This window comes from Jatropha curcas, chromosome 5 (assembly GCF_041381405.1).
Source record: "Jatropha curcas cultivar XTBG-Jc1 chromosome 5, XTBG_Jcur_1.0, whole genome shotgun sequence".
NCBI classification, from domain to species: domain Eukaryota; kingdom Viridiplantae; phylum Streptophyta; class Magnoliopsida; order Malpighiales; family Euphorbiaceae; genus Jatropha; species Jatropha curcas.
Window position 1 is genome coordinate 25,519,378 of NC_143155.1, and position 21,287 is coordinate 25,540,664.

Here is a 21,287-nt window from a genome sequence, read left to right on the forward strand (position 1 = left end):
AAAATATCTGACGCACGCAAATTACAGACAGTTAAAACAGGGAGCTATATATACCTTGAAGGCAAGAAGTGCCTCCAGTTCCCACCAGGTCGTCTTCTCAATAGGTTCTCTGCAGAAGCACGGGTATATGCTTCAGTTTAACAACTTTACATTCTTTGTTTCAAATTTCTTATCGATTGCGCAATGATTAAGTAGATGCGTAAATCCAATGAACTTCTTTTTATTGCAATCACTCCTTTTATAGCCCGATTAAGCTATTCATCGAGCTCCATTGTTATAGTTGATGCAATCTAATTCTGTAATTCATATGAGTTAGCTTCATAATCGAACAGACTCACAAATCCAAGCCGATAATTTTTACTGCACAATTTTAGTGACTTCACTATGGATTTCAATGGTTCCTCGCAATCTAAAAAGTATAAAGAGGAAAGTCTTGTTCGCGAAGTTGCAGGGCGCGAGCATGTAGGTGCAGCAGTATGTATCTCTACTTCTCACTTTGTCAGTCTGTTGCTTTCTCCATCTTGCCTAGTAATCTTCTTGTTTGGGACAGTAAAATTGGAATTTGGACTTGAAGTTTCTTTCTTGCAGAAGCAGATCAATACCTCATTTTTATTATTTGATTTTCTTATGCCTTGTAATACTATACTGCTTTACCAAATTATATGATTGGCTTTATTGTTTAGGATTTTTTTTTTTCTGAGTAGAATCTTCAGCTTAATCTTCACATTGGAGGTTGTAAAATAGTTTTATTTCCTTGTAATCTACAACTTATCTCTGCCTGTCTTCTTCTCTCCTTTTCTTTGTCTCTTTTGGTTTTTGGATTGGGCTTGTGGACTGTGTGAAGTGCACTTTGTAGATCATTCTTAGGCTTTTGTATTTAACTGGGGACGGCAGATGTGGAATACAGATAATGTAGTTTTAATTTTTTTAAATCTTTGTTGTGCTTTAGGTACTATAACGCATGATAGTGAATTGCTGATAAATGCTGGTTAACTTTGTTCTATTTATGATTAATGATTTTACGTGCTTGATGGCTTAGGATAGTGGAGGAAGACAATGGAGAATGAAAAGGAAATTCCCAAGCGAGGGTCAAGTGCATGTCCCTCCATCACATATGCATGATCGGCAGTTTAAATTTGGAAACCATGGATCTTATAATGGAAACATGCTCCCTCATGGTAGGTCTTATGCTCTTCTAGCATGTACGGATTTTGTTGAATATCTTGACAATATGTACCCAAATCAATGAATTGCATGATTTTTCACATTATCGGCTGCATTGCATTTTGTGTCTGTAGTACTTGGGACTGATTGCTTTGAAGTACTTGCTGGAAAAAGTCTTTTGCCCATAAATTGAATGGGCTAAGGAAGTGGAGATATATGGCAAGCGGAGCATTTGGAATGGTTGTAACCCGGCTATAGTTAATGCTACATAACAAGAGATGATATGTCCAAGATTCAAGAAGCATGCCAACTAGAATAGGAATATCTGCCCTAGTTACTGTTTAATATTTTGGATTGAGGTTTTGTAAAATTATTGCAATGAAAAAAGGAGTGCCAAAAACAAAAAAGAACATATTTAATTTGGACTTGAAGCCTATCTAGTAAGTTTATATGTGAGATATGTTATGTAAAATGACTTGGCTATTTGCAATCAAGACCAGTGATTGTACCAAATACAGACGAGCAGAGCAGTATGGACTGGGTTAGAGATGCTACAACTTGAAAGCTGGGATAGGACCATGTGAGATGCAATTATATGGGAGTTGTAGAATTCATTCTGCATTGCTAAAATATTAAACAAAACCCATTTTCATCATCTGATAGATCACATTGCTGTAATCTTTCCTTTATTATCAACTTTCTCTTGATACAACTTCTGCAGAAGTTCTGTTGTTCCGCCAATTGATTTTGTTTAATTCATTGTTGGATCCGATTAAGCGTTTGTTTAAACCTTGTCCCGGAATAAAAGGGATAAAATTGACTGTTATTGGTGTGACCTGACCTTCTTGTGTGGACCTTTGGCTAATTAATGTATGTGGCTTTATCTTGTCCTACCTTTTTTTGGGTTCTTATCTTTAGCTTTTCTTTTTCTTTCTTTTTCTTTTCCTTTTCTACATCTGTTCAATACTTGGGTTTTGCTAATAAACAATAATATAGAAGTTCTTACTATCATGGTTGAATCAATGTTATCATCTTTGTTGACAATTTGAGCCAAGGTCCAGGGTATGCGCTTTCTGTTATATGTATGCAGACTATGAGTCTTTCGTTCTATGTATTTCATCCTATGTTATAATTCATAATCATTATGATTTCTGTTTTCAGGCTGGTTGGATTGCCCTGCATATGGTGAAGCTGTAGGTTGTATAATTCCTTCAAAGGTTCCACTTGGTGAGTCCTTCAGTCAAATTATTCCCAGCAAAAGATATACGCCCAAACATGTGATATATGAACAAAGACAACGGGGAAGAGAAGTGAGTATATTTACTGCAAGCTGTTGGACACTATTTGTATTCAATGTGTTAGCTAAATTATTGCCTTCTCCTTGCTAATATAATTCTTGAGAAGGGAAGGGAGAAATACACATGGAAGAAGACGAAAAAAGTGTTGGATGACTTATTGGATTTCTCTGTCAAATATTGACAACCATTTTACTATATTTGCATGTAGCATTTGTGATGCTTTTAGAATATACTCTAAGCGACAGTTTCTTGCATGCAGCCCAAGAATTATTTTCCCCTGAAAAGTAACAAATTTTAACTAGATCAATGCATATTACTGGTCTCTGCATGTCTTATTAAAGAAATAAGCTCACATGAAAAATTCTCATATTTGGTGATAAACAAGATCTTAGTGTTGTTATCTTGCTCTTTTCAGCTTGGTTTAGTGATTGATCTAACAAACACTAACCGTTACTACCCCATATCAGCCTGGTTGGGAGAAGGAATTGGTCATATTAAGGTTTGCACTGAATCTTCATTATCAAATTGTGCTCTCATTATCAGACATGGGTTGAAATTAGGTCTTAATAGATAAATAAATACATTATCTGCTTGAGCCAGATTAGATGCAAGGGCAGGGATGATGTACCTGATGATGCATCTATAGATAAGTTTGTCTATGAGGTATGCTTCTTTTACCTAGTAATACTGTGGAAAACTTTTGCATGCACTGGTTTTCCTTGTTTTAATTTTTCTTTTTATTTATTTATTTATTTATTTATTAGCTTACTGGTGGTATAAGGAATCATTGTCATGTTAGTGCCAAGGGTGGTTTGATGACTTGTTCTGGAAGTACTGGAGCCTCAAGTTTGTTCATCTTTCAGAGTTCTGATTCAAAATTTTTGCATATTCTTCTTAGGTTTTGCAATTTCAGTCCCGAGAAACGCACTCAGAGAAGTATATTCTGGTCCACTGTACACATGGGCATAATCGCACAGGTTATATGATTGCTCATTTTCTTAAGCGTACAAAATCAATTTCCGTCACAGAGGTAGGGGACATAGTTTCCATATTTCCAATGTTTGTCTAATTTAATGTTCAACATTGAGGTTGAAGTTGCTTTGATTTAGAATGTCTATTGTGCAGGCAATAGATATTTTTGCTAGGGCACGTCCTCCAGGAATCTATAAGCAAGATTACATTGATTCATTATACATGTGTTATCAAGAAGAGAAACCTGCATTAGTTGTTTGCCCTCAAACTCCAGAGTGGAAAAGATCATCTGATCCGGAATTTAATAGCGAAGCTGTACATGATCATAGAAATGGAGCGGCTCCTTTGCATGTATGTAGTGTCTGAAAAGTATATTTTAGCTTTCAAATTATATTATTGGTTTCCATTCTCTATATGTAACTGTGCCTGTTAATGTGGCCTAGGAAATATGTTACTAATGTTCTGCAGGATGATGTACTTAGAACACTAATTTCATATTTTTTTTGCTTTCATCATCTTGTAATACTCAAAATGGTACTTCTGGATGAATTTCCATCTATATCATAATAAAATTTTTAACGGCCATCAAGCTTTGGGAATTGAAGGTGAATTTGTTTGCAGTGCAGCTCAAATTTTTTGAAATTGGTTCCTGTCTGTATGGCTTCTGTGTTGCTGATGTGCAAATAATGCTTTTAAGGATTTGTATTGCTGTGGACAATTATAGAAACATTTTCTTTCATAAATATTAGGAGCATTATGTGGGAGATCATGTCATGACCAATGATGATCTGCTGGGAAATGCTGTGTGTTCTGATCAACAACAAGCAATGCGACAGATCTGCTATCAATTACTTAAACTGGGAGTACCAGTAAGCACTAAGAAAAACTTTTTGTCTTCCGTGCTTTTTACTAATTTATGTTCATTTGTGGGATGTTTGTATATGTGCAAAGATGAAATTCAAATTTAACTGTCTGTTTCAACATCTTCTTTGTTTAGCAAGAACCAAGAAGTGATGATTATCTTGGTATTTGAATATTTAGTATCTTCTCAAATCATTATTTTTTTTCCTGATCTTCAAAAAGTGCTAAGTCTTTTTTTTTTTTTTTTTTTTTACTTCCAATATGTTTCAGGCTTCTGACATACTGTCACAAATAATTATATACAATCACATTTTGACCCATTAATGGCTCGTTTGATTTATTGTTGATGCTAGCAACTTCTTTCTCCATTTAACTGGAAGGCTTTGAGTTCCAGATTTGGCATATTTATGGATTTTTTTATTCAGGACGATTTTCCAAATTCTTTATTTTACTAGTTTTTTATGCTATTTGTATTCTCTGCTGCTGGAATGTACAATTCTTTCTTTATCTTGAATGGATCAGTTATTTGAAGAGTTTCCAATGCTTTATTCTACTTTTTATGTAAGTTTTGTGTCTTATCACTGAAAAGCACACTCTTCTTCTGTACCAGGGGCAGTCGTAGTCTATCCATAGAGTTAAATAGATGATGCATAGTTTATGTTGAATGGTTTATGCATATGTTTCTCCTGTTGTAGGTGTAAAAAAATTTAAAATTGCTAATTGAAGTTTTAGAATTAATCCTAAGCCCATATAAATCTTGAATTTTTCATATGCAAGGAACAAAGTCATTGTTGATTTTCAATGCTTTTTTTTGTACTTGATGTGGTGAGCATTTTGATTCTGATTCACCATCACTTCCACCTAACTTAAATTCTGTTATTTAGGCAAGAAGAAATCTTCATTTTCCAGGGTCTCACCCAGTTTCTCTCAATAGGTAAGATCCTTTAGATTCTAGAGTTGTAACTCTACAAAATGATCAGTTTAATTTATATTTTTCTATTTAGGATTTGATTGGAAGAAGCTATTTGTTGTGAGCATTTTATTTTTTTTTCTGTGTTTTTTTTGACTGCAATTTACATCAGAATTGCTTTATAAGATCAGCTGAAGCATATAAAAACGTGAATGAATGATTCAAGATTTATCTAGCAAGTCTGAAACTATTTTCAGTGACTGGTTTGGCACATTAGTGGTCTTAACTGTTGTCAGTCTATACTGGGAAGAAAAGGTAATAGCAGTATGGTTGGTGTTGCATGGTGTGTATATATATATATTGCAAACCATGCAAGTCGCCCTTTGGCCTGAAGGAGAAATAAAAAGGTCTTCCATTTGCTTTAGGGATTACAATATTTTGTAATTGTCTCCTTAAATGATCAGAAAACAACTATTAAATAGTGAACTCTGCATTGTTGACTTTTCCAGTGCGGATTCTTGAGTATCACTAAAAAAGTTTTCTTTCTTTTGATGTAATATGCAGGGACAACTTACAACTCTTAAGACAGCGATACTATTATGCCACATGGAAGGCTGATGGAACACGGTACATGATGCTAATAACTAGGGATGGATGTTACTTGATTGACAGGAATTTTTACTTCCGAAAAGTCAACATGCGGTTCCCATGCAAAAACATGAATAAGGTGTGTGCGTGTCAATTCTTGAGATGAAAAGCTTCTGATCTTGTGATTCTCATCTGCCCCATTTATAACAGATATACTAGTCTTTTTCTTTGCCATTCTCTTGCATTTTCCCTTGCAGGGTGTGCTTGATCAGACTCATCACTATACATTGCTTGATGGAGAGATGGTTATTGATACTGACTCTAACACACAGAAGCAAGAGAGAAGATACCTTATTTATGATGTGATGGCAATTAATCAAACATCTATGATAGAGGTTAGCTTAGCTTCAAAGTGCTTGAATGCAAGTTTTTATTTGGAGCATCTTTATTGAAGACAACCATTTTACATACTAGGGCAATATTTTGGAGTTTGAACTCCAGATTCCAATACTTAACCCCCCTTGAGATTTGGGCCAACAAACTTGTCCAAACTGATTAAATGATCTGACTAGTTGCTCTAGCCCAAAGAAAGTCCTTCATGACCTTTCCATTCTTATTCATCATCTACACTGGGAGCTTCAATTTTACACCAGTGATTCAAGAAGCACCTCTTTAGAAAATAGACTCTTGTTTATTATTGGAAGTTTGGAACCAGCTTTAAAGATAACAATGGTGACAACGTGCAACAAATTGATTAAAATATTCTGAAGGGTCTGGTGAGCAATTGACAATGCTGAAATTAAATATAGTCTGAAACTCACTTGCAATATTTGGAGAAGTGTTGGTGATCTTTGTTACCTTTTTATGATGATGACAGAAACTTCACAGGACATTTTGCTAATTTATTGACCTTCCATTTTGCTAATTCATGAACTTCGCATTGGGTGAAAAAAAAAAATACTATTCGTTTATGAGAAGCTTTTGTTTTCCTTCTCTCTTTGAATCTTTTTTGCTTTAAATGCAAACTTGTAAATCAATGAAGATTTCTTTTTGTGTATTCTATTTTCAATTAGTTACTTCTAAAATTTCATCTTCTAATTAGATATAACGTTTACAGCTTCCCTTCCATGAGAGATGGAAGATGCTTGTTAAAGAAGTGATTGAACCTCGAAATTGGGAGCGAGAGGCTCTTTCCAAGAGCATGAATCCATATTATAGATATGACATGGAGCCATTTAGTGTATGTACTGGAAAAACCACAAACAATTTGCTGCCATCTATTTTATCTATAGAACCTTCATTTTCTGGAAAATTGATATGGAAGTTGGATGTTTTATCAGGTAAGGAGGAAGGACTTTTGGCTGCTATCTACTGTTGACAAGGTTCTAAAGCAATTTATTCCTAGGCTTTCACATGAAGCAGATGGTCTCATATTTCAGGTGACTAAGAAGCAATTTGGGGATTCTGCAAATAGCGCTGGGAAAATTAGTAACACCTCGTTAAGCAGAATAGAGAACAAATAATGAATACAATATTGTTGAATCTGATAGTATTTGTTTTATATCAAACTCTTAGTCTCCCCCTCCTTCTCACTCTCTCTCTCTCTCTCTCTCTCTCTCTCCTCCTCCTCTTTCTCCTCTTCCTTCCCTTTACCTTTTTGAATTACTGTTATTTTATAGTTTTCCCAACCTGTAGAGCTTCATAATTATGTTTGAGCATTGTTATTCAACTCCTTGGTCAGTATTTTATTAATGTGATTTAATTACTACAAACCTTTTCTGTGTTACCCTTTCCATTTAGCAAGTGTAAAACGCTTATCATGTTTATCTTCAATTAGTCACTGGGTTGTGGAGCAGATGCTGACAGTTTTTGCTCTGCCAGGGATGGGATGACCCCTATGTGCCGCGCACACATGAAGGTCTTCTAAAGTGGAAATATCTTCATATGAACTCAGTTGACTTTCTTTTTGAGGTTTTACTGCTAACAATTCTTGTTGGATTGCCGTATATTTGCATTGGCACTATGATTAGCTGGAGATAATTAAATTCTTGTTTGTTATTGACAGTTGAGAGATCCTAATCGCCAACTTCTTTTTCTTTATGAACGTGGAAGAAAGAAGCTAATGGAGGGAAATAGAGTTGTTTTCAATGGTTGGTTTTTTTTGCTAGTATACATCAGTGTTTGTCAACAACTTATCCTGCAATTTATTTTCCAAACTTGCTGTTCCTGAAAAACTTATTTGGTTCATATATTTGTTAGGGCTTGCTACTAAAGTAACCATTTTTATTTTTATTTTCATTTTCATTTTCAGTTTAAGTTGATGTCCACTGGTTATCTAGCTCTAATAATCTGCTGATGTTTTGACCACTCAATGTACAGATGCATCAGATCTGTCTTTATATTCAGGGAGGATTATAGAATGCTCATGGGATTCCGAGAGGCAGGTTTGGATATTTATGCGGATTAGAACGGACAAATCAACCCCAAATGAGTTCAATACGTATAGAAAGGTTTGTGTTTCTTTTGCCTCTTGTGATGTGTTTCTTGAATGCTTTAAACCAAGAAAAAGCTGCTATTGACATGTAATCAGGTAATGCGGAGCATAAGAGATAACATTAATGAGGAGGTCTTGTTCAAGGAGATCGATGAGATCATTCGCTTGCCAATGTACGCTGATAGAATTCAGAACGATATCAAGGCTCATCAAAACAGAACTTCAGCCCGGCACAAGTGATGGTTCATTAACATGATATATGTTGAGTGATTATTATGCGTGTCTGAGTGCTCCCTGATTGCTTCTCTGCCTAATTAGAATTGAGTTTTATAATGTGTTCTTGAGCCATACTAGCTAAGGGGCTAGATAGAATCCTACGCTGAGAGCAATCGCCAAAATGTATTGTTAAAAAGACACTTGTTGAATTGTTTTTTCTTATTTTAGTTTTTTTGCCACTAGCTAAGGAAAGGATACCAATGCAAAAAATACAGTTATTTAAAGCTATGGATACAAATAACAGAGTCATCTTCCCTGTAGTTTTTCATTTCTTGTGATGCCTTTGCGCCGGGTCATTTCTTTCGACGACCGTTCGTTTGCTGTTCGGAGAATTTTTTTTTTTTCCTTTCTTAGAGGAATGACGTTGCTAAAACCCATTGGTAGTTTTTCAAATTACATGCGTGTGGGCTTCTGATACTCTTTCAAATCTTTTATTATTATAAATTTTTTTTAAAAAAGATAAGTTTATGAATTCATTGCTTGTAGGTTTGAGCATAAACTAGCTGAATTGAAAAGGTCAGATCAAATCAACTAGTTTAGTTGAGTTTGATTTTGATTTTAATAAATGAGAATTGAACCTTTTGTCGTTTGCTTTTCATTATGTAAAATTGAACAACTTGAACTTCAATTGAACCCTAAAATGAAATGAAAATCAAAGTGAACCATTCGACAGTTGATTGTTAACTATACACTATTATAGTCATAAATTTAATTCAATTTTTGAGACAACTAAAGGTGGCAACAAGAATAATTTCTGGTAAGAAGAAAAATATTTTTAGTTTTGGTCAGTTAACCGAATAACTTAATTATCTTGGTCAACATTGGTTGCATTGCATTTAATCCGTATTATCTTTTAATCAAATTATTTATTTCAGCAGTCAAAATCATGATATCTAATAAATATCAAACTTTCGTTTAATCTTTTCGAAGGTACATTCATTATAAATTTATATAAAAGTTTCCAATTGCAGCCAACCTCAAGGGATCATCTACCATGGCCACTTATTAATAATTTGTTCGAGAAGATTAAAAGAGAAAGGAAACTATGCAATGGAAGTGAAGTTAAAGTTGGAGCACGTAGTTTGTCTTCCAAACAGCAAAGAGCTAAATCCAAGTCTTGAAGTAGCCAAATCAAACTGCACCAAATTATCCTCCAGCTGATATCCTCCAATCACAATCGAAGTTCTTGGATTTAATCCACCGTTAATCAATCCAAGACACAAAACATCATCACTAACCTGAACTATTGAATTAGCACCAAAGATCCTCCAAACCACATTCTCGTTCTGCAGAACTAAAGAAATACTAGGTACTCTATACCCTAAGCGGGTGCTAACCACATTCCTTCTGCTAAAGCAGACTTCAAATGGTGCAACTGACCCCACTCTGCTTATGTTCATTTCTGCAGCCTCACTTATAAAGGCTTCAGTCACTGCACTAAAAATGGATGACTCCAAAACAGTGTATGGGTTCACTGTGCTAATTTTAGTTCCTCCATTTCCTTGGCTATCAATAGTCAGAAGAGAGTCGTTTAATGTTACTTTTTTGTCGTTTATTCTAATAGAAGTTACTCCAATGAAATATTCTGCTGATGGCTCGCCTGGTGTAGAAGTTGAAGCTGTGCTTACTGGGTTTATAAAAAGAGGTGTGTAAGTGAGCGATGTGATTTGGATATTAGGCAAGAAATTATATGGACTGTCTCCGAAAAATATTACACCATTTCTTGATGCTAAACAAATAGCAAACTTTCTATGGAAGCTGAACGAAGCAGAAAATTGAGAAGGTAATGCAGCTCTTGTTCGACCAAGTCCAGCTATGCCCACAACACCATTAGCAAGACCCAGTAATAAAAAAGTAGGTGCACAAGAGAATAAGAACTTGGGCACGGTTACTGCCCGACCTGGATTCGACCCATTTGTGGAATTGACAGATACAATATCTGTAGCAAGCTCGCCGCCGGTAGCAGTGTTAGTGATAGGGTTATCAGGTGAAACACCGCAAGTGTTGTTGTTGCAGCCTGGCCTTGGCCCTGAGAAGCAATTGCCGCAACCATTGGCTTCTCCCAGTGAGCAGAGGGCGGAGCCGCACCGAGCTGGTCGGTATGTTGATGAGATGTAATTTTGGTCGCAATCAACCCAGAGGATTTTTCCGCCAAGGTGGAGGACAAGGTTGATGGAAATTAAAGGGGTTCTTTGTTTGATTTGGGTTACGTATTGGAGAGTGGCAGCGTCTTTTGAGACAGGAAGGACTAAGGCCTTGGGACGGAAAGACTGTTGAGCAGTGACAGATAAGGAGAGGAAGAAAAGGAGGAGAGAAGAGAAGAGAAGGTGCTGAATTGAGGAAGCCATTGTTGTTTGCAGTGGACAAGCCATAAATAAATCTACCTATATATAGATGCAGTTGTAGTAAGAAAAAGCCCACGTAGGAAGGGAAAATTCAAGCACGCCAACTTTAAATCTCTTGATTTGTTTTTTAATCTTGACTTTGACCATATGATCATTATGATCATTAATTTATCATTATTACTTCCTCCTTCACAAAGTTGTAGTGTTACATTTTTTTTTTCAATTAAATTAATCTAATTATAAGTCTTTTCTTATTTTTTCATATTTACTCTTCAAAACCCTGAAAGTTGTATGCCAACGAGTACTTGAAACTTTCAGAATAAGAATCATAAGATGAATAGTTAATACATTAAACTTTCAAAATTAATTATTTTAAAAATTTTTTCGCTGTTTAATAAATTCAATCAATGTTGATTACTCACATAGATTACTATATAAAGATGTTGTGGGAAAGTGAAAAAAGAAATATTTCTAAAAATATAAATAGAAGTATTATTTTGAGACATTTATAAACTGTATAGAATGGAGAGAATGTATTAATTGTTTAATAGAATGTTTATATTAAGAATAATTAATATAAGTTTTTAAAAATTAATAAATCATGGGCTCGATAACACAAGTTTAAATTTAGTAAGGATCTAACCTGGATAGTTAGATTAATAAAGGGAAAATAACAAAAAAAAAAGTATGATGATACCCATAAAATACAGAGAAAAAATGTCTATATTTAATAAGTAATAAGATGAGCTATATTACTGCAGAGAGCGGCAAGCGGCATTAACTGTAATTAAATCTTGATCGGATTAAGCAATTTTTAATAATAGAGTTCGGACAGCGATGGTTTAAAAAAAAAGATGAGCTATATTAATACATAATATTTGATGGCTATTGAGTTGGACATCGGTGGAGTGGCTGATAGCTCCAAAATTGTCATATTCAAATCAGATTGCTTCAGAAAAACAAACTCAATAAATCAATTAACTAATCATATTGTTAATAATTAAATATTAGTAATACAAATTAGTCAGACCAACACGCATTAATGGATAACATTACAAGAAAAACCCGTTAGCCATATCGGCAAGTTTTCTCTTTCCAGAAAAAAACTTGAAAAGGAAATTTCATTCTAGATAAGATCGTCCAGACATGGACTTGATAATTATGTCAAATGTAATTCTAGGCCCATTTTCTATTTATGCTTGTAAAGAGAGCTGGTCATTCGTTGGGCTGCTAGGCCCACTCAACTTAAACAGATCAAGTACCTAATGGACTTATCAAATTTGATCCATTACCTTGTTGATTTATTATTTGTCAACACAACACTAAGTTCATAAATTTTTTATTTTTATTAAAATTAAATTATTATTTAATTCAATGGAACGTTGAATGGAAAATGCAACACAGCTCAGCTCGCAGATAATTGTTGACTCCACTCTGTCATGCACCCCAGATCTTCATCTCCTTACATGCAAGCTTACCCATATACGCCCTTTTTTTTTTTTTTTTTTTTTTAAATTTTAATTACCTGCTAATATCTTGCCATGGATTCTCCACTTCCAGATTTATACACTACAGTCAATTATACATTCATGACTCATCTCTTCACTTCACTACAGACCAAGAATTGAATTGAAAAACATGTCTCTTTCTCTTCTCTTCTTCCTCTCATTAATTTCCCTGTTACTTCTTCCTCTACAAGAAGCAGCCTTTCTCTTACCAATCCGAAAAGATCATACCACACACCAATACATCACAACCCTTTACCTAAAAACTCCTCTCCAAGCAACCGACTTTGTTCTTGATCTAGGAGCTTCCTTTTTCTGGGTAGATTGCCATAACAACTACACCTCCACCACTTACCAACACATTCCCTGCGGTACTCCTCTCTGCGATTCCTTCGAGTCTCGCGCTTGCGGCAATTGCTTTGAGCCACCTGGCCCCGCCTGTGCCAACGACACTTGCGAATTCTTTCCGGAGAACTCAGTCACTCGCCAAGTCAACTTAGAAGCTGCATTAATTGACTCCCTCGCTTTGCCTACCACCGATGGGTCAACTCAGGGTCCGCTCGCTCTCGTCGAAAGCTATATATTCTCTTGTGCGCGTACTTCTCTTCTTCAAGGCCTGGCTAAAGGAGTTTCAGGCATGGCTGCCATGGGAAGATCCAACATTTCACTGCAAGCGCAACTTAGAGCTGCCTTCTCCGCTCCCAGCTATTTTGCTCTCTGTTTGTCTGGTTCACGGCAACCTTCCGGTGTGGCTTTTATCGGTACTAATGGACCCTACAATTTCTTGCCTGGAATTGACGTCTCAAAATCACTGAGTTACACACCTCTGATTTTGAATCCAATTGGAGGTACCGTTATCACATACGTAAATCAACCGTCTGCTGAGTACTTTGTGGGATTGACCTCCATTAAAGTCAACGGTAAGGTGGTGGCTTTGAACCAGACACTCTTGGCCATTGATAATGAGACTGGTTTTGGCGGGGCGAAGATCAGCACAGTTGTTCCTTACACGATATTGCACACCTCAATTTACAAGGCCGTCACCGAGTCTTTTGTTAAAGAATCCTCTGCTATGAACCTCACCCTAACTAAAGCTGCCAAGCCATTCAGTTTCTGTTACCCTGCAATGGATATAGTAAACACTCGTGTGGGACCGGGAGTACCAGCCGTTGATCTTGTAATGCAAGGTGAAGACGTATATTGGAGGATCTTTGGATCCAATTCCATGGTAAGGGTGGCATCAAAAGGTGTGGACGTTTGGTGCTTGGGGTTTATGGATGGTGGGGCCAACCCAAGAACATCGATCGTGATTGGTGGATATCAGATGGAAGATAATCTGCTACAGTTTGATCTAGAATCTAATAGATTGGGATTTACCTCCTCGCTTCTGATCAAAGGGACCAAATGCGCTGACTTCCACTTTACCGCCATTAAAAAGCCTTGAAAATTTTACAGCTGTAATAGTATTAGTCAAAGTTTGGTGCAAATAAACGCCTAATAGAATCTTGTGCTGTAAGTGTCATTTTCCACTTTCAAAGAAAAACCAATACTATACACTGAGAAGTGAGAAACAAAGAAGCGACCCCAATGTTCCCTCTGTTCTTCTTCTTCTTCTTCTTCTTCTCTTTCTCAATTCTCCTATGTCCACCGGCTGTTGCCCAGAAAGCACTAGTAGCACCTATTCAAAAAGATCCCGATAGCCTCCTTTACACAATCACAGTTTATTTGAAAACCCCACTCCAACCCACCAAATTACACCTCGACCTAGGCGCTTCCTTCACCTGGCTCGACTGCTTCAGAGATTACAACTCCACTTCTTACCAACACATCCCCTGCAGTTCTTCTCTTTGCACTTCTTTCCACTCCGTTGCGTGCGGCAACTGCAACGACACTCTTGGCCCCGCCTGCGCCAACAACTCCTGCTTTCTTTACCCCGAAAACCCTATCACTCGCCAGGCCACTCTAGCCACCGCACTGGTCGATTCGCTCGCGTTGCCCACTACCGATGGGACAACTATTGGTGAAATGGTTATTGTACCAGAGTTTGTCTTCTCCTGTGCAAGGCCATTCCTTCTTAATGGTCTTGCCAAGGAGGTCACTGGACTAGCCGCACTCGGCAGGTCTCAACATTCGCTTCCGGTGCAGATTAGTGATGCCGTCTCTTCTCCGCACTATTTTGCGCTTTGTCTCTCTGGCTCCTCCACAGAACACGGCGTGGCGTTCTTTGCAACTAGTGGCCCCTACTACTTTTTGCCACGAGTTGATCTCTCGAAATCGCTTGTTTACACTGGCCTCCTTTTGAATCCAGTTGGCAGCACCGTAATATCCTACAATCAACAACCGTCCGATGAGTATTACATAAATTTGACTTCCGTCAAAGTCAACGGAAAACCTATTCAACTCAACTCCTCGCAGCTATCCTTCGATGAGAACGGGTTCGGAGGAACAAAGCTCAGCACCGACACTTCGTATACCACCTTAGAGAGCTCTATTTACAGGGCTTTCGTAGAAGCTTTTGTTAATGAATCCGCTGGGCTGAACCTCACTGTGACGAGTGTAGTGAAGCCCTTCGATGTGTGTTATCAAGCGACTGATGTCATTAGCACGCGTGTGGGACCGGGGGTCCCGACTGTTGATTTCGTGATGGAGAGTGAGGATGTGTTTTGGAGGATTTTTGGATGGAATTCGATGGTGATGATTGAGAGAGATGGGGTGGATTTGTGGTGCTTGGGATTTGTAGATGGTGGGGTGAATGCGAGAGCGTCGATCGTGATCGGTGGGCATCAGATGGAGGATAATTTACTGGAGTTTGATATGGAGTCCAAGAGATTAGGATTTAGCTCCTCTCTATTGCTAAAGGGGACCTCATGTGCCAATTTCAACTTGACTTCCTTTTCATAGTTTTTTTTTTTTGCTGGTTTCATGTTTAGTTTGCAAATGTATGCTTATAGCATTGTATCTCATTTTAGAATTAACAGCATAAATTGCATTTTCATATTCTAAATTTGACAACTTCTAATTTATAACGTAATTTATTGTTGTTACAATTGAAAGCAATGTAGCAGTAGTGTCATATCATTATTCATAGGAAATAAAAAGAAAATCCTTAATAAAAGATTTGTTGAAGCTTACATAATGGTGCAACTCATATGTTCGCAGTTTACGTCAGCATAAAGGGGGTTTGCCGGTGGCGATGGTGGTGTCTGAGGAACAGTGGCAGGACTATTGGGTGGCAGTAGTGGCTTCTTTGCTTTCTCCTCACACGAACCTTTGCCAGCACCACCACAAGTAATTTCGAAATCATGGTGAGAAGAATCTGAACCACCGCTGCCTCCACCGTCACTAGATTGACTTGGGCCAGCATTATCGGCAGGTTTGGCTGGTCCATTCTCCACTTTAGGCTTAGGCTCAGGCAGGTTATTTTCAGTACGACTCGAGTCGGCATCATTGTTGTCTTTGAAAATCATGTTTATTTTTTTTATGTGGGCAACCTCTACTTGTTTCAGCCTTGGGTTCTTGGAAAATTCTTCCAGTTGCTTCAGTTGAACATGTTCAAATCCATCGGCATTGTTTAAGTTTTCGTTGTTAACAAGGGAGTTCTGTTTCGATAAAACCTTTGCTTTCTTTCCTGCCTTTTTAAACAACTCTTCTGCCAATATTTCAGGGTCTCTGGTGGTTGAGATTGTCACCTTTCCCTCATTTGCATCTATCTGGACAGAGTGCACACCTACCAAGTAATAACGGTGAACAAAAATTATAACAAATAGGGTTATTCTTGGCATTAAAGTTAACTTCTTATATTACCATGGATTTTTTGCAAGAATTTCTTAACCTTCTTCTCACAAGCTTCACAATTTATGTTCATTTTCAGAACACAAACCTGCAGCAATTTACAATAGCGTTTTTCATTTGGGGTTGTGTTTAATCGTCATAATTAGATCAATGAAGAGAATTTTTCTAAATGATTTGCAGAAATAAATTGAGAAAAAACCTGAGTATTATTAGCCATTGGAGAAATGCCTCCGCTATGCTTCTGATAGTATTCTTTTGGGAGAGATGACTTGAGAAATTCAGTGGAGTGGTTTTATATGATTAAGAATTGATTGTCTTAATTAACACAGATATAAATTCTCGATCCACTGTCAATTAAAGATGATTAAGGACTGTTGCATGAGAAATTTATTACAGCTATCTGCTAATAAAAAATCTGATACTTTTTATTAATGAAAAATTAAGGATTGGTCACGAATCTTTTTGACGTATTGATTACCTCGTGCTCGTTCATCTGGCTGTTTGCAGTTGGCAGTTAGGAGAGCCTTAGGTTGACTACCTCGTGGTTCTTAGATTACTCTTCTCAAAACTCCCCAATGTTCTGATTTAGCCCCCCAATCCAAACCCATCGAGTTCGATTTAGTAACATAAGATCTCATCATATCATTTAAAGGTGCCAAACCAGGTTTCAGACATACAAATTCAAGGAAGATTCTGCAATACAATGACTGACATTATTTCACAATTCAAATTAGCTTCAAAATCTAAACTAGAAGAGAACCTTCCATCACAGTAACTGCTTTCCCTCGCAGCAGCACTCTCTGCCTCTGCTCATCCAAATGAATGTTCAATGTTCCGCTTCTAGATGATGCCTAACCAAAGTAATTGAACAGTATCACTAATATGTAATTTAAGACGATCAAATTCTATGGAAATTCAAAAAAGTGCAAGAATCATTCTGTGCATATTAGACCGAGGGAGCACGGATGAGATGATGTACCTGATATGCCATAAAATCACACTTCCCTAGCTTCTTGCTCCAATAGTTGGCTAAAGCACAATGTGCACTTCCAGTAACAGGATCCTGCATCATCCAGATGTTTAACATGCCAAAAATATTTGTTAGTTTACACTACTTACTTGAGCAACTAGCATTGCCTCGATCGCTAGAACAACAAGGATTTACTAATAATGAAACTCACTGTGATATTCTAATCTAATTTGCAGGAATGAAGGCTCATGAAACTTGACAAATAATCTTACATTCACTTCACTAAAATCACTGCAATGTGAGCATGTACCTCATAGATCCCAATTTTAGGAGCAAAGTATCGGCTATAAAAATCAAATCCAGACTCCAGCAGAGCAACTGCAGAAACAATAATCCCTAATCCAGGACATTTTACTATCTCATCAAAATTTGGCTGTATCTCTGTAACAGCTTTAGCAGAGGGCACCACAACCTGCAGAGGATGCAAAGCTTCATTTAGGTACATAAAACAACTATTTAGATATGCCAAGTAAAAATTTACTCACTCAAGTATTAGTTTATTACTGGTTTCAATTCAACTAAAGAAAAAGCAAATGAGATGAAGGCAGAGATATTACCAAGAGGTCACCCTCAGTAGTAGTCTTCTTCACATCAATTATGGAAGCACCATTTAGGGCTTTTGAAATTTGTGAAATGTCAACAGAATTGAATTCATCAGTTAATGGGGTGACAGGGAAATCTAATTCAATGAAAAAGCCCTGTTTTGCTTCACGATTGCTGATTTCAGTAACTTTCTTAGCAATTAGAAACCCAGATAGTGTGACAAATTCAATTGTGCTAGAATTTACCCAGCCATTAGAGAACAGTATGTGTGAAGCTGCTAGAGTCGCATGACCACAAAGACGAATCTGCAATTTCCGAATTTAGAATAACAGAAACCAATCAAGAACTAGCAAATACAAACTAATCAAGTAAAAGTACTAACCCAAAATCAACAAAAACTGGAATTCGATTGAGAGTTTTCCTTTAAGATTTTAAAAACAAACAATTAATTTAATTTGTGTACCTCAGCAACAGGAGTAAACCACCTGAGATGGAACCTGGGATTTGAAGAAACAGTTTCCCCATCAGTAATGCGAGTCAAATAGCAGGTCTCAGACAGATTGAATTCAGTAGCTACAGCTTGCAACCATTTCTCATTTTTTTCGTCCTCTAGCAAACATACCGCTGCTGGGTTTCCCATGAAGGCTGAGTCCGTGAACGCGTCCACCTGGTAGAAACTCAAAGACGATTCATACCGATACAAGGTATAAAAATATCTATTAAGAGCGAATAAGGGAGAGGAAGAGAGTACCACAGAGTATTTAACGAGCTGTTTCTCCATAATTTACACAGAAATCACTTGCGAAGTGAGAAAGGACAGTAGCAGAGCTGTCCTATTACGATAATGCCGTAGTTTAAGGAAAATTTTGAATGTCATTTTCCGTTTCAAGCGGAAAAGATTCCGTCCAACAGTAAAATCTATTCACATGAATGGTAAATTATCAGCAGGATGATTAAGCAAAATACCTAGTCGTCTTTTTTTCTCTTTTTTTTCCAAGAATAAAGAGGTAAAGGGTTTTAAGTCTGTAAAGGGTTTTAAATCTTCCATCCAACAAGTGAGCTATCAAAAATTTAGTGTGAGCTATCAAGAATTCAGTGTAAGATTCATATACCGCTTATCACCTCAATGAATAATTCATTATCTTTCTTATTTTTATGATGCCCCGTGAGACAAATTTGTTTCTTTTACACGTTCCATGAATGACAAAAAAAAATTTCTTATATTGTTAAAAAAATGGAAAAAATAATCTGAAATGGATACATAAGAGAAGGTGTTCATTGACACGCATCAAACCAGTTCACAGATACAGAATTTTCAATTGGGATTGAAAGGAAATCTTCAATTCAATGATTCCATCACTCCAAATTATTATACATGCACGGTAGGAATAATTCCAAAAATCTAAACGAAAAGACAGCCTTCCATCACAGAAACAGCTTTTCCTCGCAGCAGCACTCGTTGCTTCTGCTCATCAAAATGAATGTCCAATATTCCACCTCTTGCTGACGCCTGTCCAAAGAAATTGAACAATTTGAGTAAATATTATAATGTTCGAAAAAAAGAAAAATTCATCCAATGTCTCTATTAGTGTGTTCAGAAACACAAAAATACAAGAATTAGTATGTGCATGAGAGGAGAGACAGCACCTGATATGCCATAAAATCGCACTTCCCCAGCTTTTTACTCCAATAGGGGGCTATAGAACAATGCGCACTTCCACAAACAGGATCCTGAGCATTCAATCAAGCATGTAACGTAACATAAGAGAACTGCTTGCATATTTGTTTTCATTTATAAGGCCTAAAAATGCCTGAAAACTAAATTTCATGGAATTGAATATTAATAAAACCAAATTCTATCATTTCTAAATAAGCTCCATACTCCATATTAATTTATACTACATACAGACTTTAGCATTGCCTGCATGTCTAGACCAACAAGATTCACTGATGAAAAGTTGCAGGAAAGGAGTAGTCTTTATATTAGTTAATTCTTTTTTCTGAATTGCAATTTGAGATTGAAATTCTTTCCTTACTATTACATTTTACAGGACTCAATACTCGTAGGAATTTGAGACAAGCTTGATAGTTGACATGAAGAACTAATTTGAATTACTTCCATAAATTAGTGTAAATCTTCCAATTGCAAGGGAAGTAATTAGCAATTAGATAATAGTAACTGAGACCCAATGCCAACATATTTACTTTACCTCATTGACCCCCATTTTAGGGCAAAAGAATCGACTATAAAAATCAAAGCCAGAATCTGATGGAGCAACCCCAGTAACAATCAAGCCTCTTCCAGGAAGTTTTAGTACCTCATCAAACTGAGGCTCTAATTCTGTAACAACTTTAGCAGATGGCACCACAATCTACATAAAACATGGAGCTTAATTTAGCTACATAAAATATCTCCACATATAACCTGCAACTACTTGTAGGATAAAGAAGGGATTACAAAGAGGTCATCTGAGACAGCAGTCCTTTTGATATCAATGATAGAAGCACCATTCAGAGCTTTAGAAATTGGAGCAAGATCAACAGAGTTGAATTCGATAGTGGGGACTACTGGGAAGTCTAATTCAATTAGAAATCCCTCTTTTGATTTGTCATTGCTGGTTTCAGGAATTTTCTTAGCAGTCAAAATCCCAGATAGTGTAGCAAACTCAATTATGTTAGAATTTACCAAATTATTAGAGAAGAGAGTGTGTGAAGCTGCTAGTGTTGCATGAGCACAAAGCTTAATCTGCAGGAAAGGAATTTAATATTTTGAAATTAGATTGATTAATTCTAAATGAAAGCACAATCAACCAAAAATCTGCAATTACAGCTAATTGAAGAAATAAACAAAACCCAGCCAATTCTTCAGAAAAAAAAAAAAAAAAACTAATAGATCAGTCAAGGAAGTGTAGAGTACCTCAGCAACAGGAGTAAACCACCTAAGGTGGAATCTGGGATTTGAAGAAAAAAAACCTGAGTCATTAATGCGAGTCAAATGGCAGCTTCCGGGGAAATTGAACTCAGTAGCGACAGCTTGCAACCATTTCTCATCTTTCTCTTCTTCTAACAAACACACCCCCGCTGGGTTCCCCTTGAACGCTGAGTCGGTGAACGCATCTACCTAATTAAAAACTCGAAACCAATTCATATCAAGAAAGATACAGCAGATATATATATATATATATAACAACAGAAGTGCTTGTTTATATCTGGAGAGATTAAAGAGTGCGTACCACAAAATATTTAACAAGTTGTTTCCCCATATTCGATACTCTACAGAAATAAAATTGCCATCAAGCAGAGTTTATCTAACAATACTAGCCGAGTTTTTATCATTGCATAGTAAAGACATTAGAAGAGTCAACGGCAGCTAACGGGCGTTTATTTTATTTTATTATTAAGAAAACAGTGGCTATATTGATATTGACAGAGAAAGAAAGGATACTGAGAGAGGAAGAACAGCGAATATGCTTATTTTACCACAAAGTATTTTACAAGTTGTTCACGCC

The 21,287-nt window shown here is 36.6% G+C and overlaps 7 protein-coding genes across 10 annotated transcripts; 3 read left to right on the plus strand and 4 right to left on the minus strand.

Moving 5' to 3' along the window:
• The first annotated feature begins 66 nt into the window (after positions 1-66).
• LOC105650013 (uncharacterized) lies at positions 67-8,823 on the plus strand. 3 transcript variants are annotated; one of them, XM_012236878.3, is made up of 17 exons: positions 68-474; positions 1,040-1,178; positions 2,326-2,474; positions 2,878-2,961; positions 3,063-3,125; positions 3,361-3,492; positions 3,588-3,785; positions 4,184-4,303; positions 5,180-5,229; positions 5,770-5,932; positions 6,051-6,188; positions 6,911-7,033; positions 7,134-7,232; positions 7,675-7,764; positions 7,859-7,943; positions 8,173-8,303; positions 8,384-8,823. In XM_012236878.3, the coding sequence occupies exons 1-17, from the start codon at positions 385-387 to the stop codon at positions 8,525-8,527; spliced, it is 1,998 nt and encodes a 665-aa protein (XP_012092268.1). In that variant the 5' UTR covers positions 68-384; the 3' UTR covers positions 8,528-8,823. The 3 variants fall into 3 exon arrangements, with proteins under 3 accessions (XP_089577370.1, XP_012092268.1, XP_020541000.1); XM_020685341.2 differs by having other exon boundaries at positions 1,045-1,178; XM_089721244.1 differs by lacking the exons at positions 2,878-2,961; positions 3,063-3,125 and having other exon boundaries at positions 67-474.
• A 632-nt stretch (positions 8,824-9,455) lies between these two features.
• LOC105650014 (putative aspartic proteinase GIP2) lies at positions 9,456-10,918 on the minus strand. Its single transcript, XM_012236880.4, has one exon. It carries the CDS (start codon positions 10,909-10,911, stop codon positions 9,607-9,609), a length of 1,305 nt encoding a protein of 434 aa, XP_012092270.3. The 5' UTR covers positions 10,912-10,918; the 3' UTR covers positions 9,456-9,606.
• A 1,420-nt stretch (positions 10,919-12,338) lies between these two features.
• On the plus strand, positions 12,339-14,013 carry LOC105650017 (putative aspartic proteinase GIP1). The gene has a single exon (XM_012236883.4). It carries the CDS (start codon positions 12,547-12,549, stop codon positions 13,855-13,857), a length of 1,311 nt encoding a protein of 436 aa, XP_012092273.1. The 5' UTR covers positions 12,339-12,546; the 3' UTR covers positions 13,858-14,013.
• LOC105650016 (putative aspartic proteinase GIP1) lies at positions 14,001-15,417 on the plus strand. Its single transcript, XM_012236882.4, has one exon. The coding sequence runs from the start codon at positions 14,001-14,003 to the stop codon at positions 15,312-15,314; it is 1,314 nt and encodes a 437-aa protein (XP_012092272.3). The 3' UTR covers positions 15,315-15,417.
• Positions 15,418-16,688, minus strand: LOC149496461 (uncharacterized). The gene is made up of 3 exons (XM_089721246.1): positions 16,405-16,688; positions 16,218-16,293; positions 15,418-16,140 (listed from the first exon to the last, which is right to left on the minus strand). The coding sequence occupies exons 1-3, from the start codon at positions 16,420-16,422 to the stop codon at positions 15,542-15,544; spliced, it is 693 nt and encodes a 230-aa protein (XP_089577372.1). The 5' UTR covers positions 16,423-16,688; the 3' UTR covers positions 15,418-15,541.
• Positions 16,689-16,822: 134 nt separating this feature from the next.
• LOC105650019 (Phenazine biosynthesis PhzC/PhzF protein) lies at positions 16,823-18,776 on the minus strand. Of its 2 annotated transcripts, XM_089721245.1 has the most exons (7): positions 18,530-18,776; positions 18,242-18,445; positions 17,793-18,083; positions 17,486-17,647; positions 17,185-17,268; positions 16,966-17,056; positions 16,823-16,898 (listed from the first exon to the last, which is right to left on the minus strand). In XM_089721245.1, the coding sequence occupies exons 1-7, from the start codon at positions 18,557-18,559 to the stop codon at positions 16,873-16,875; spliced, it is 888 nt and encodes a 295-aa protein (XP_089577371.1). In that variant the 5' UTR covers positions 18,560-18,776; the 3' UTR covers positions 16,823-16,872. The 2 variants fall into 2 exon arrangements, with proteins under 2 accessions (XP_089577371.1, XP_037492484.1); XM_037636556.2 differs by having other exon boundaries at positions 16,823-17,056; positions 18,530-18,772.
• A 256-nt stretch (positions 18,777-19,032) lies between these two features.
• Positions 19,033-21,248, minus strand: LOC105650021 (uncharacterized). The gene is made up of 6 exons (XM_012236887.4): positions 21,012-21,248; positions 20,696-20,899; positions 20,237-20,524; positions 19,989-20,150; positions 19,426-19,509; positions 19,033-19,288 (listed from the first exon to the last, which is right to left on the minus strand). Exons 1-6 carry the CDS (start codon positions 21,039-21,041, stop codon positions 19,181-19,183), a joined length of 876 nt encoding a protein of 291 aa, XP_012092277.1. The 5' UTR covers positions 21,042-21,248; the 3' UTR covers positions 19,033-19,180.
• Positions 21,249-21,287: the final 39 nt, after the last annotated feature.

Coding starts and splice junctions, on each gene's coding strand:
- LOC105650021 (XM_012236887.4), bottom strand. CDS start 21,041: ATGGGGAAACAACTTGTTAAATATTTTGTG. Junction 19,510..19,988: donor CTAAAATGGGGGTCAATGAG/GTAAAGTAAATA, acceptor TTGAATGCTCAG/GATCCTGTTTGTGGAAGTGC. Junction 19,289..19,425: donor GCGATTTTATGGCATATCAG/GTGCTGTCTCTC, acceptor TTCTTTGGACAG/GCGTCAGCAAGAGGTGGAAT.
- LOC105650016 (XM_012236882.4), top strand. CDS start 14,001: ATGTTCCCTCTGTTCTTCTTCTTCTTCTTCTTCTTCTCTTTCTCAATT.
- LOC105650013 (XM_012236878.3), top strand. CDS start 385: ATGGATTTCAATGGTTCCTCGCAATCTAAAAAGTATAAAGAGGAAAGT. Junction 2,475..2,877: donor AAAGACAACGGGGAAGAGAA/GTGAGTATATTT, acceptor TGCTCTTTTCAG/CTTGGTTTAGTGATTGATCT. Junction 5,230..5,769: donor CACCCAGTTTCTCTCAATAG/GTAAGATCCTTT, acceptor TGTAATATGCAG/GGACAACTTACAACTCTTAA.
- LOC105650017 (XM_012236883.4), top strand. CDS start 12,547: ATGTCTCTTTCTCTTCTCTTCTTCCTCTCATTAATTTCCCTGTTACTT.
- LOC105650014 (XM_012236880.4), bottom strand. CDS start 10,911: ATGGCTTCCTCAATTCAGCACCTTCTCTTCTCTTCTCTCCTCCTTTTC.
- LOC149496461 (XM_089721246.1), bottom strand. Junction 16,141..16,217: donor ATTCTTGCAAAAAATCCATG/GTAATATAAGAA, acceptor ATTACTTGGTAG/GTGTGCACTCTGTCCAGATA.
- LOC105650019 (XM_089721245.1), bottom strand. CDS start 18,559: ATGGAGAAACAGCTCGTTAAATACTCTGTG. Junction 18,084..18,241: donor GGTTTACTCCTGTTGCTGAG/GTACACAAATTA, acceptor CGGAAATTGCAG/ATTCGTCTTTGTGGTCATGC. Junction 17,648..17,792: donor CTACTGAGGGTGACCTCTTG/GTAATATCTCTG, acceptor CATCCTCTGCAG/GTTGTGGTGCCCTCTGCTAA.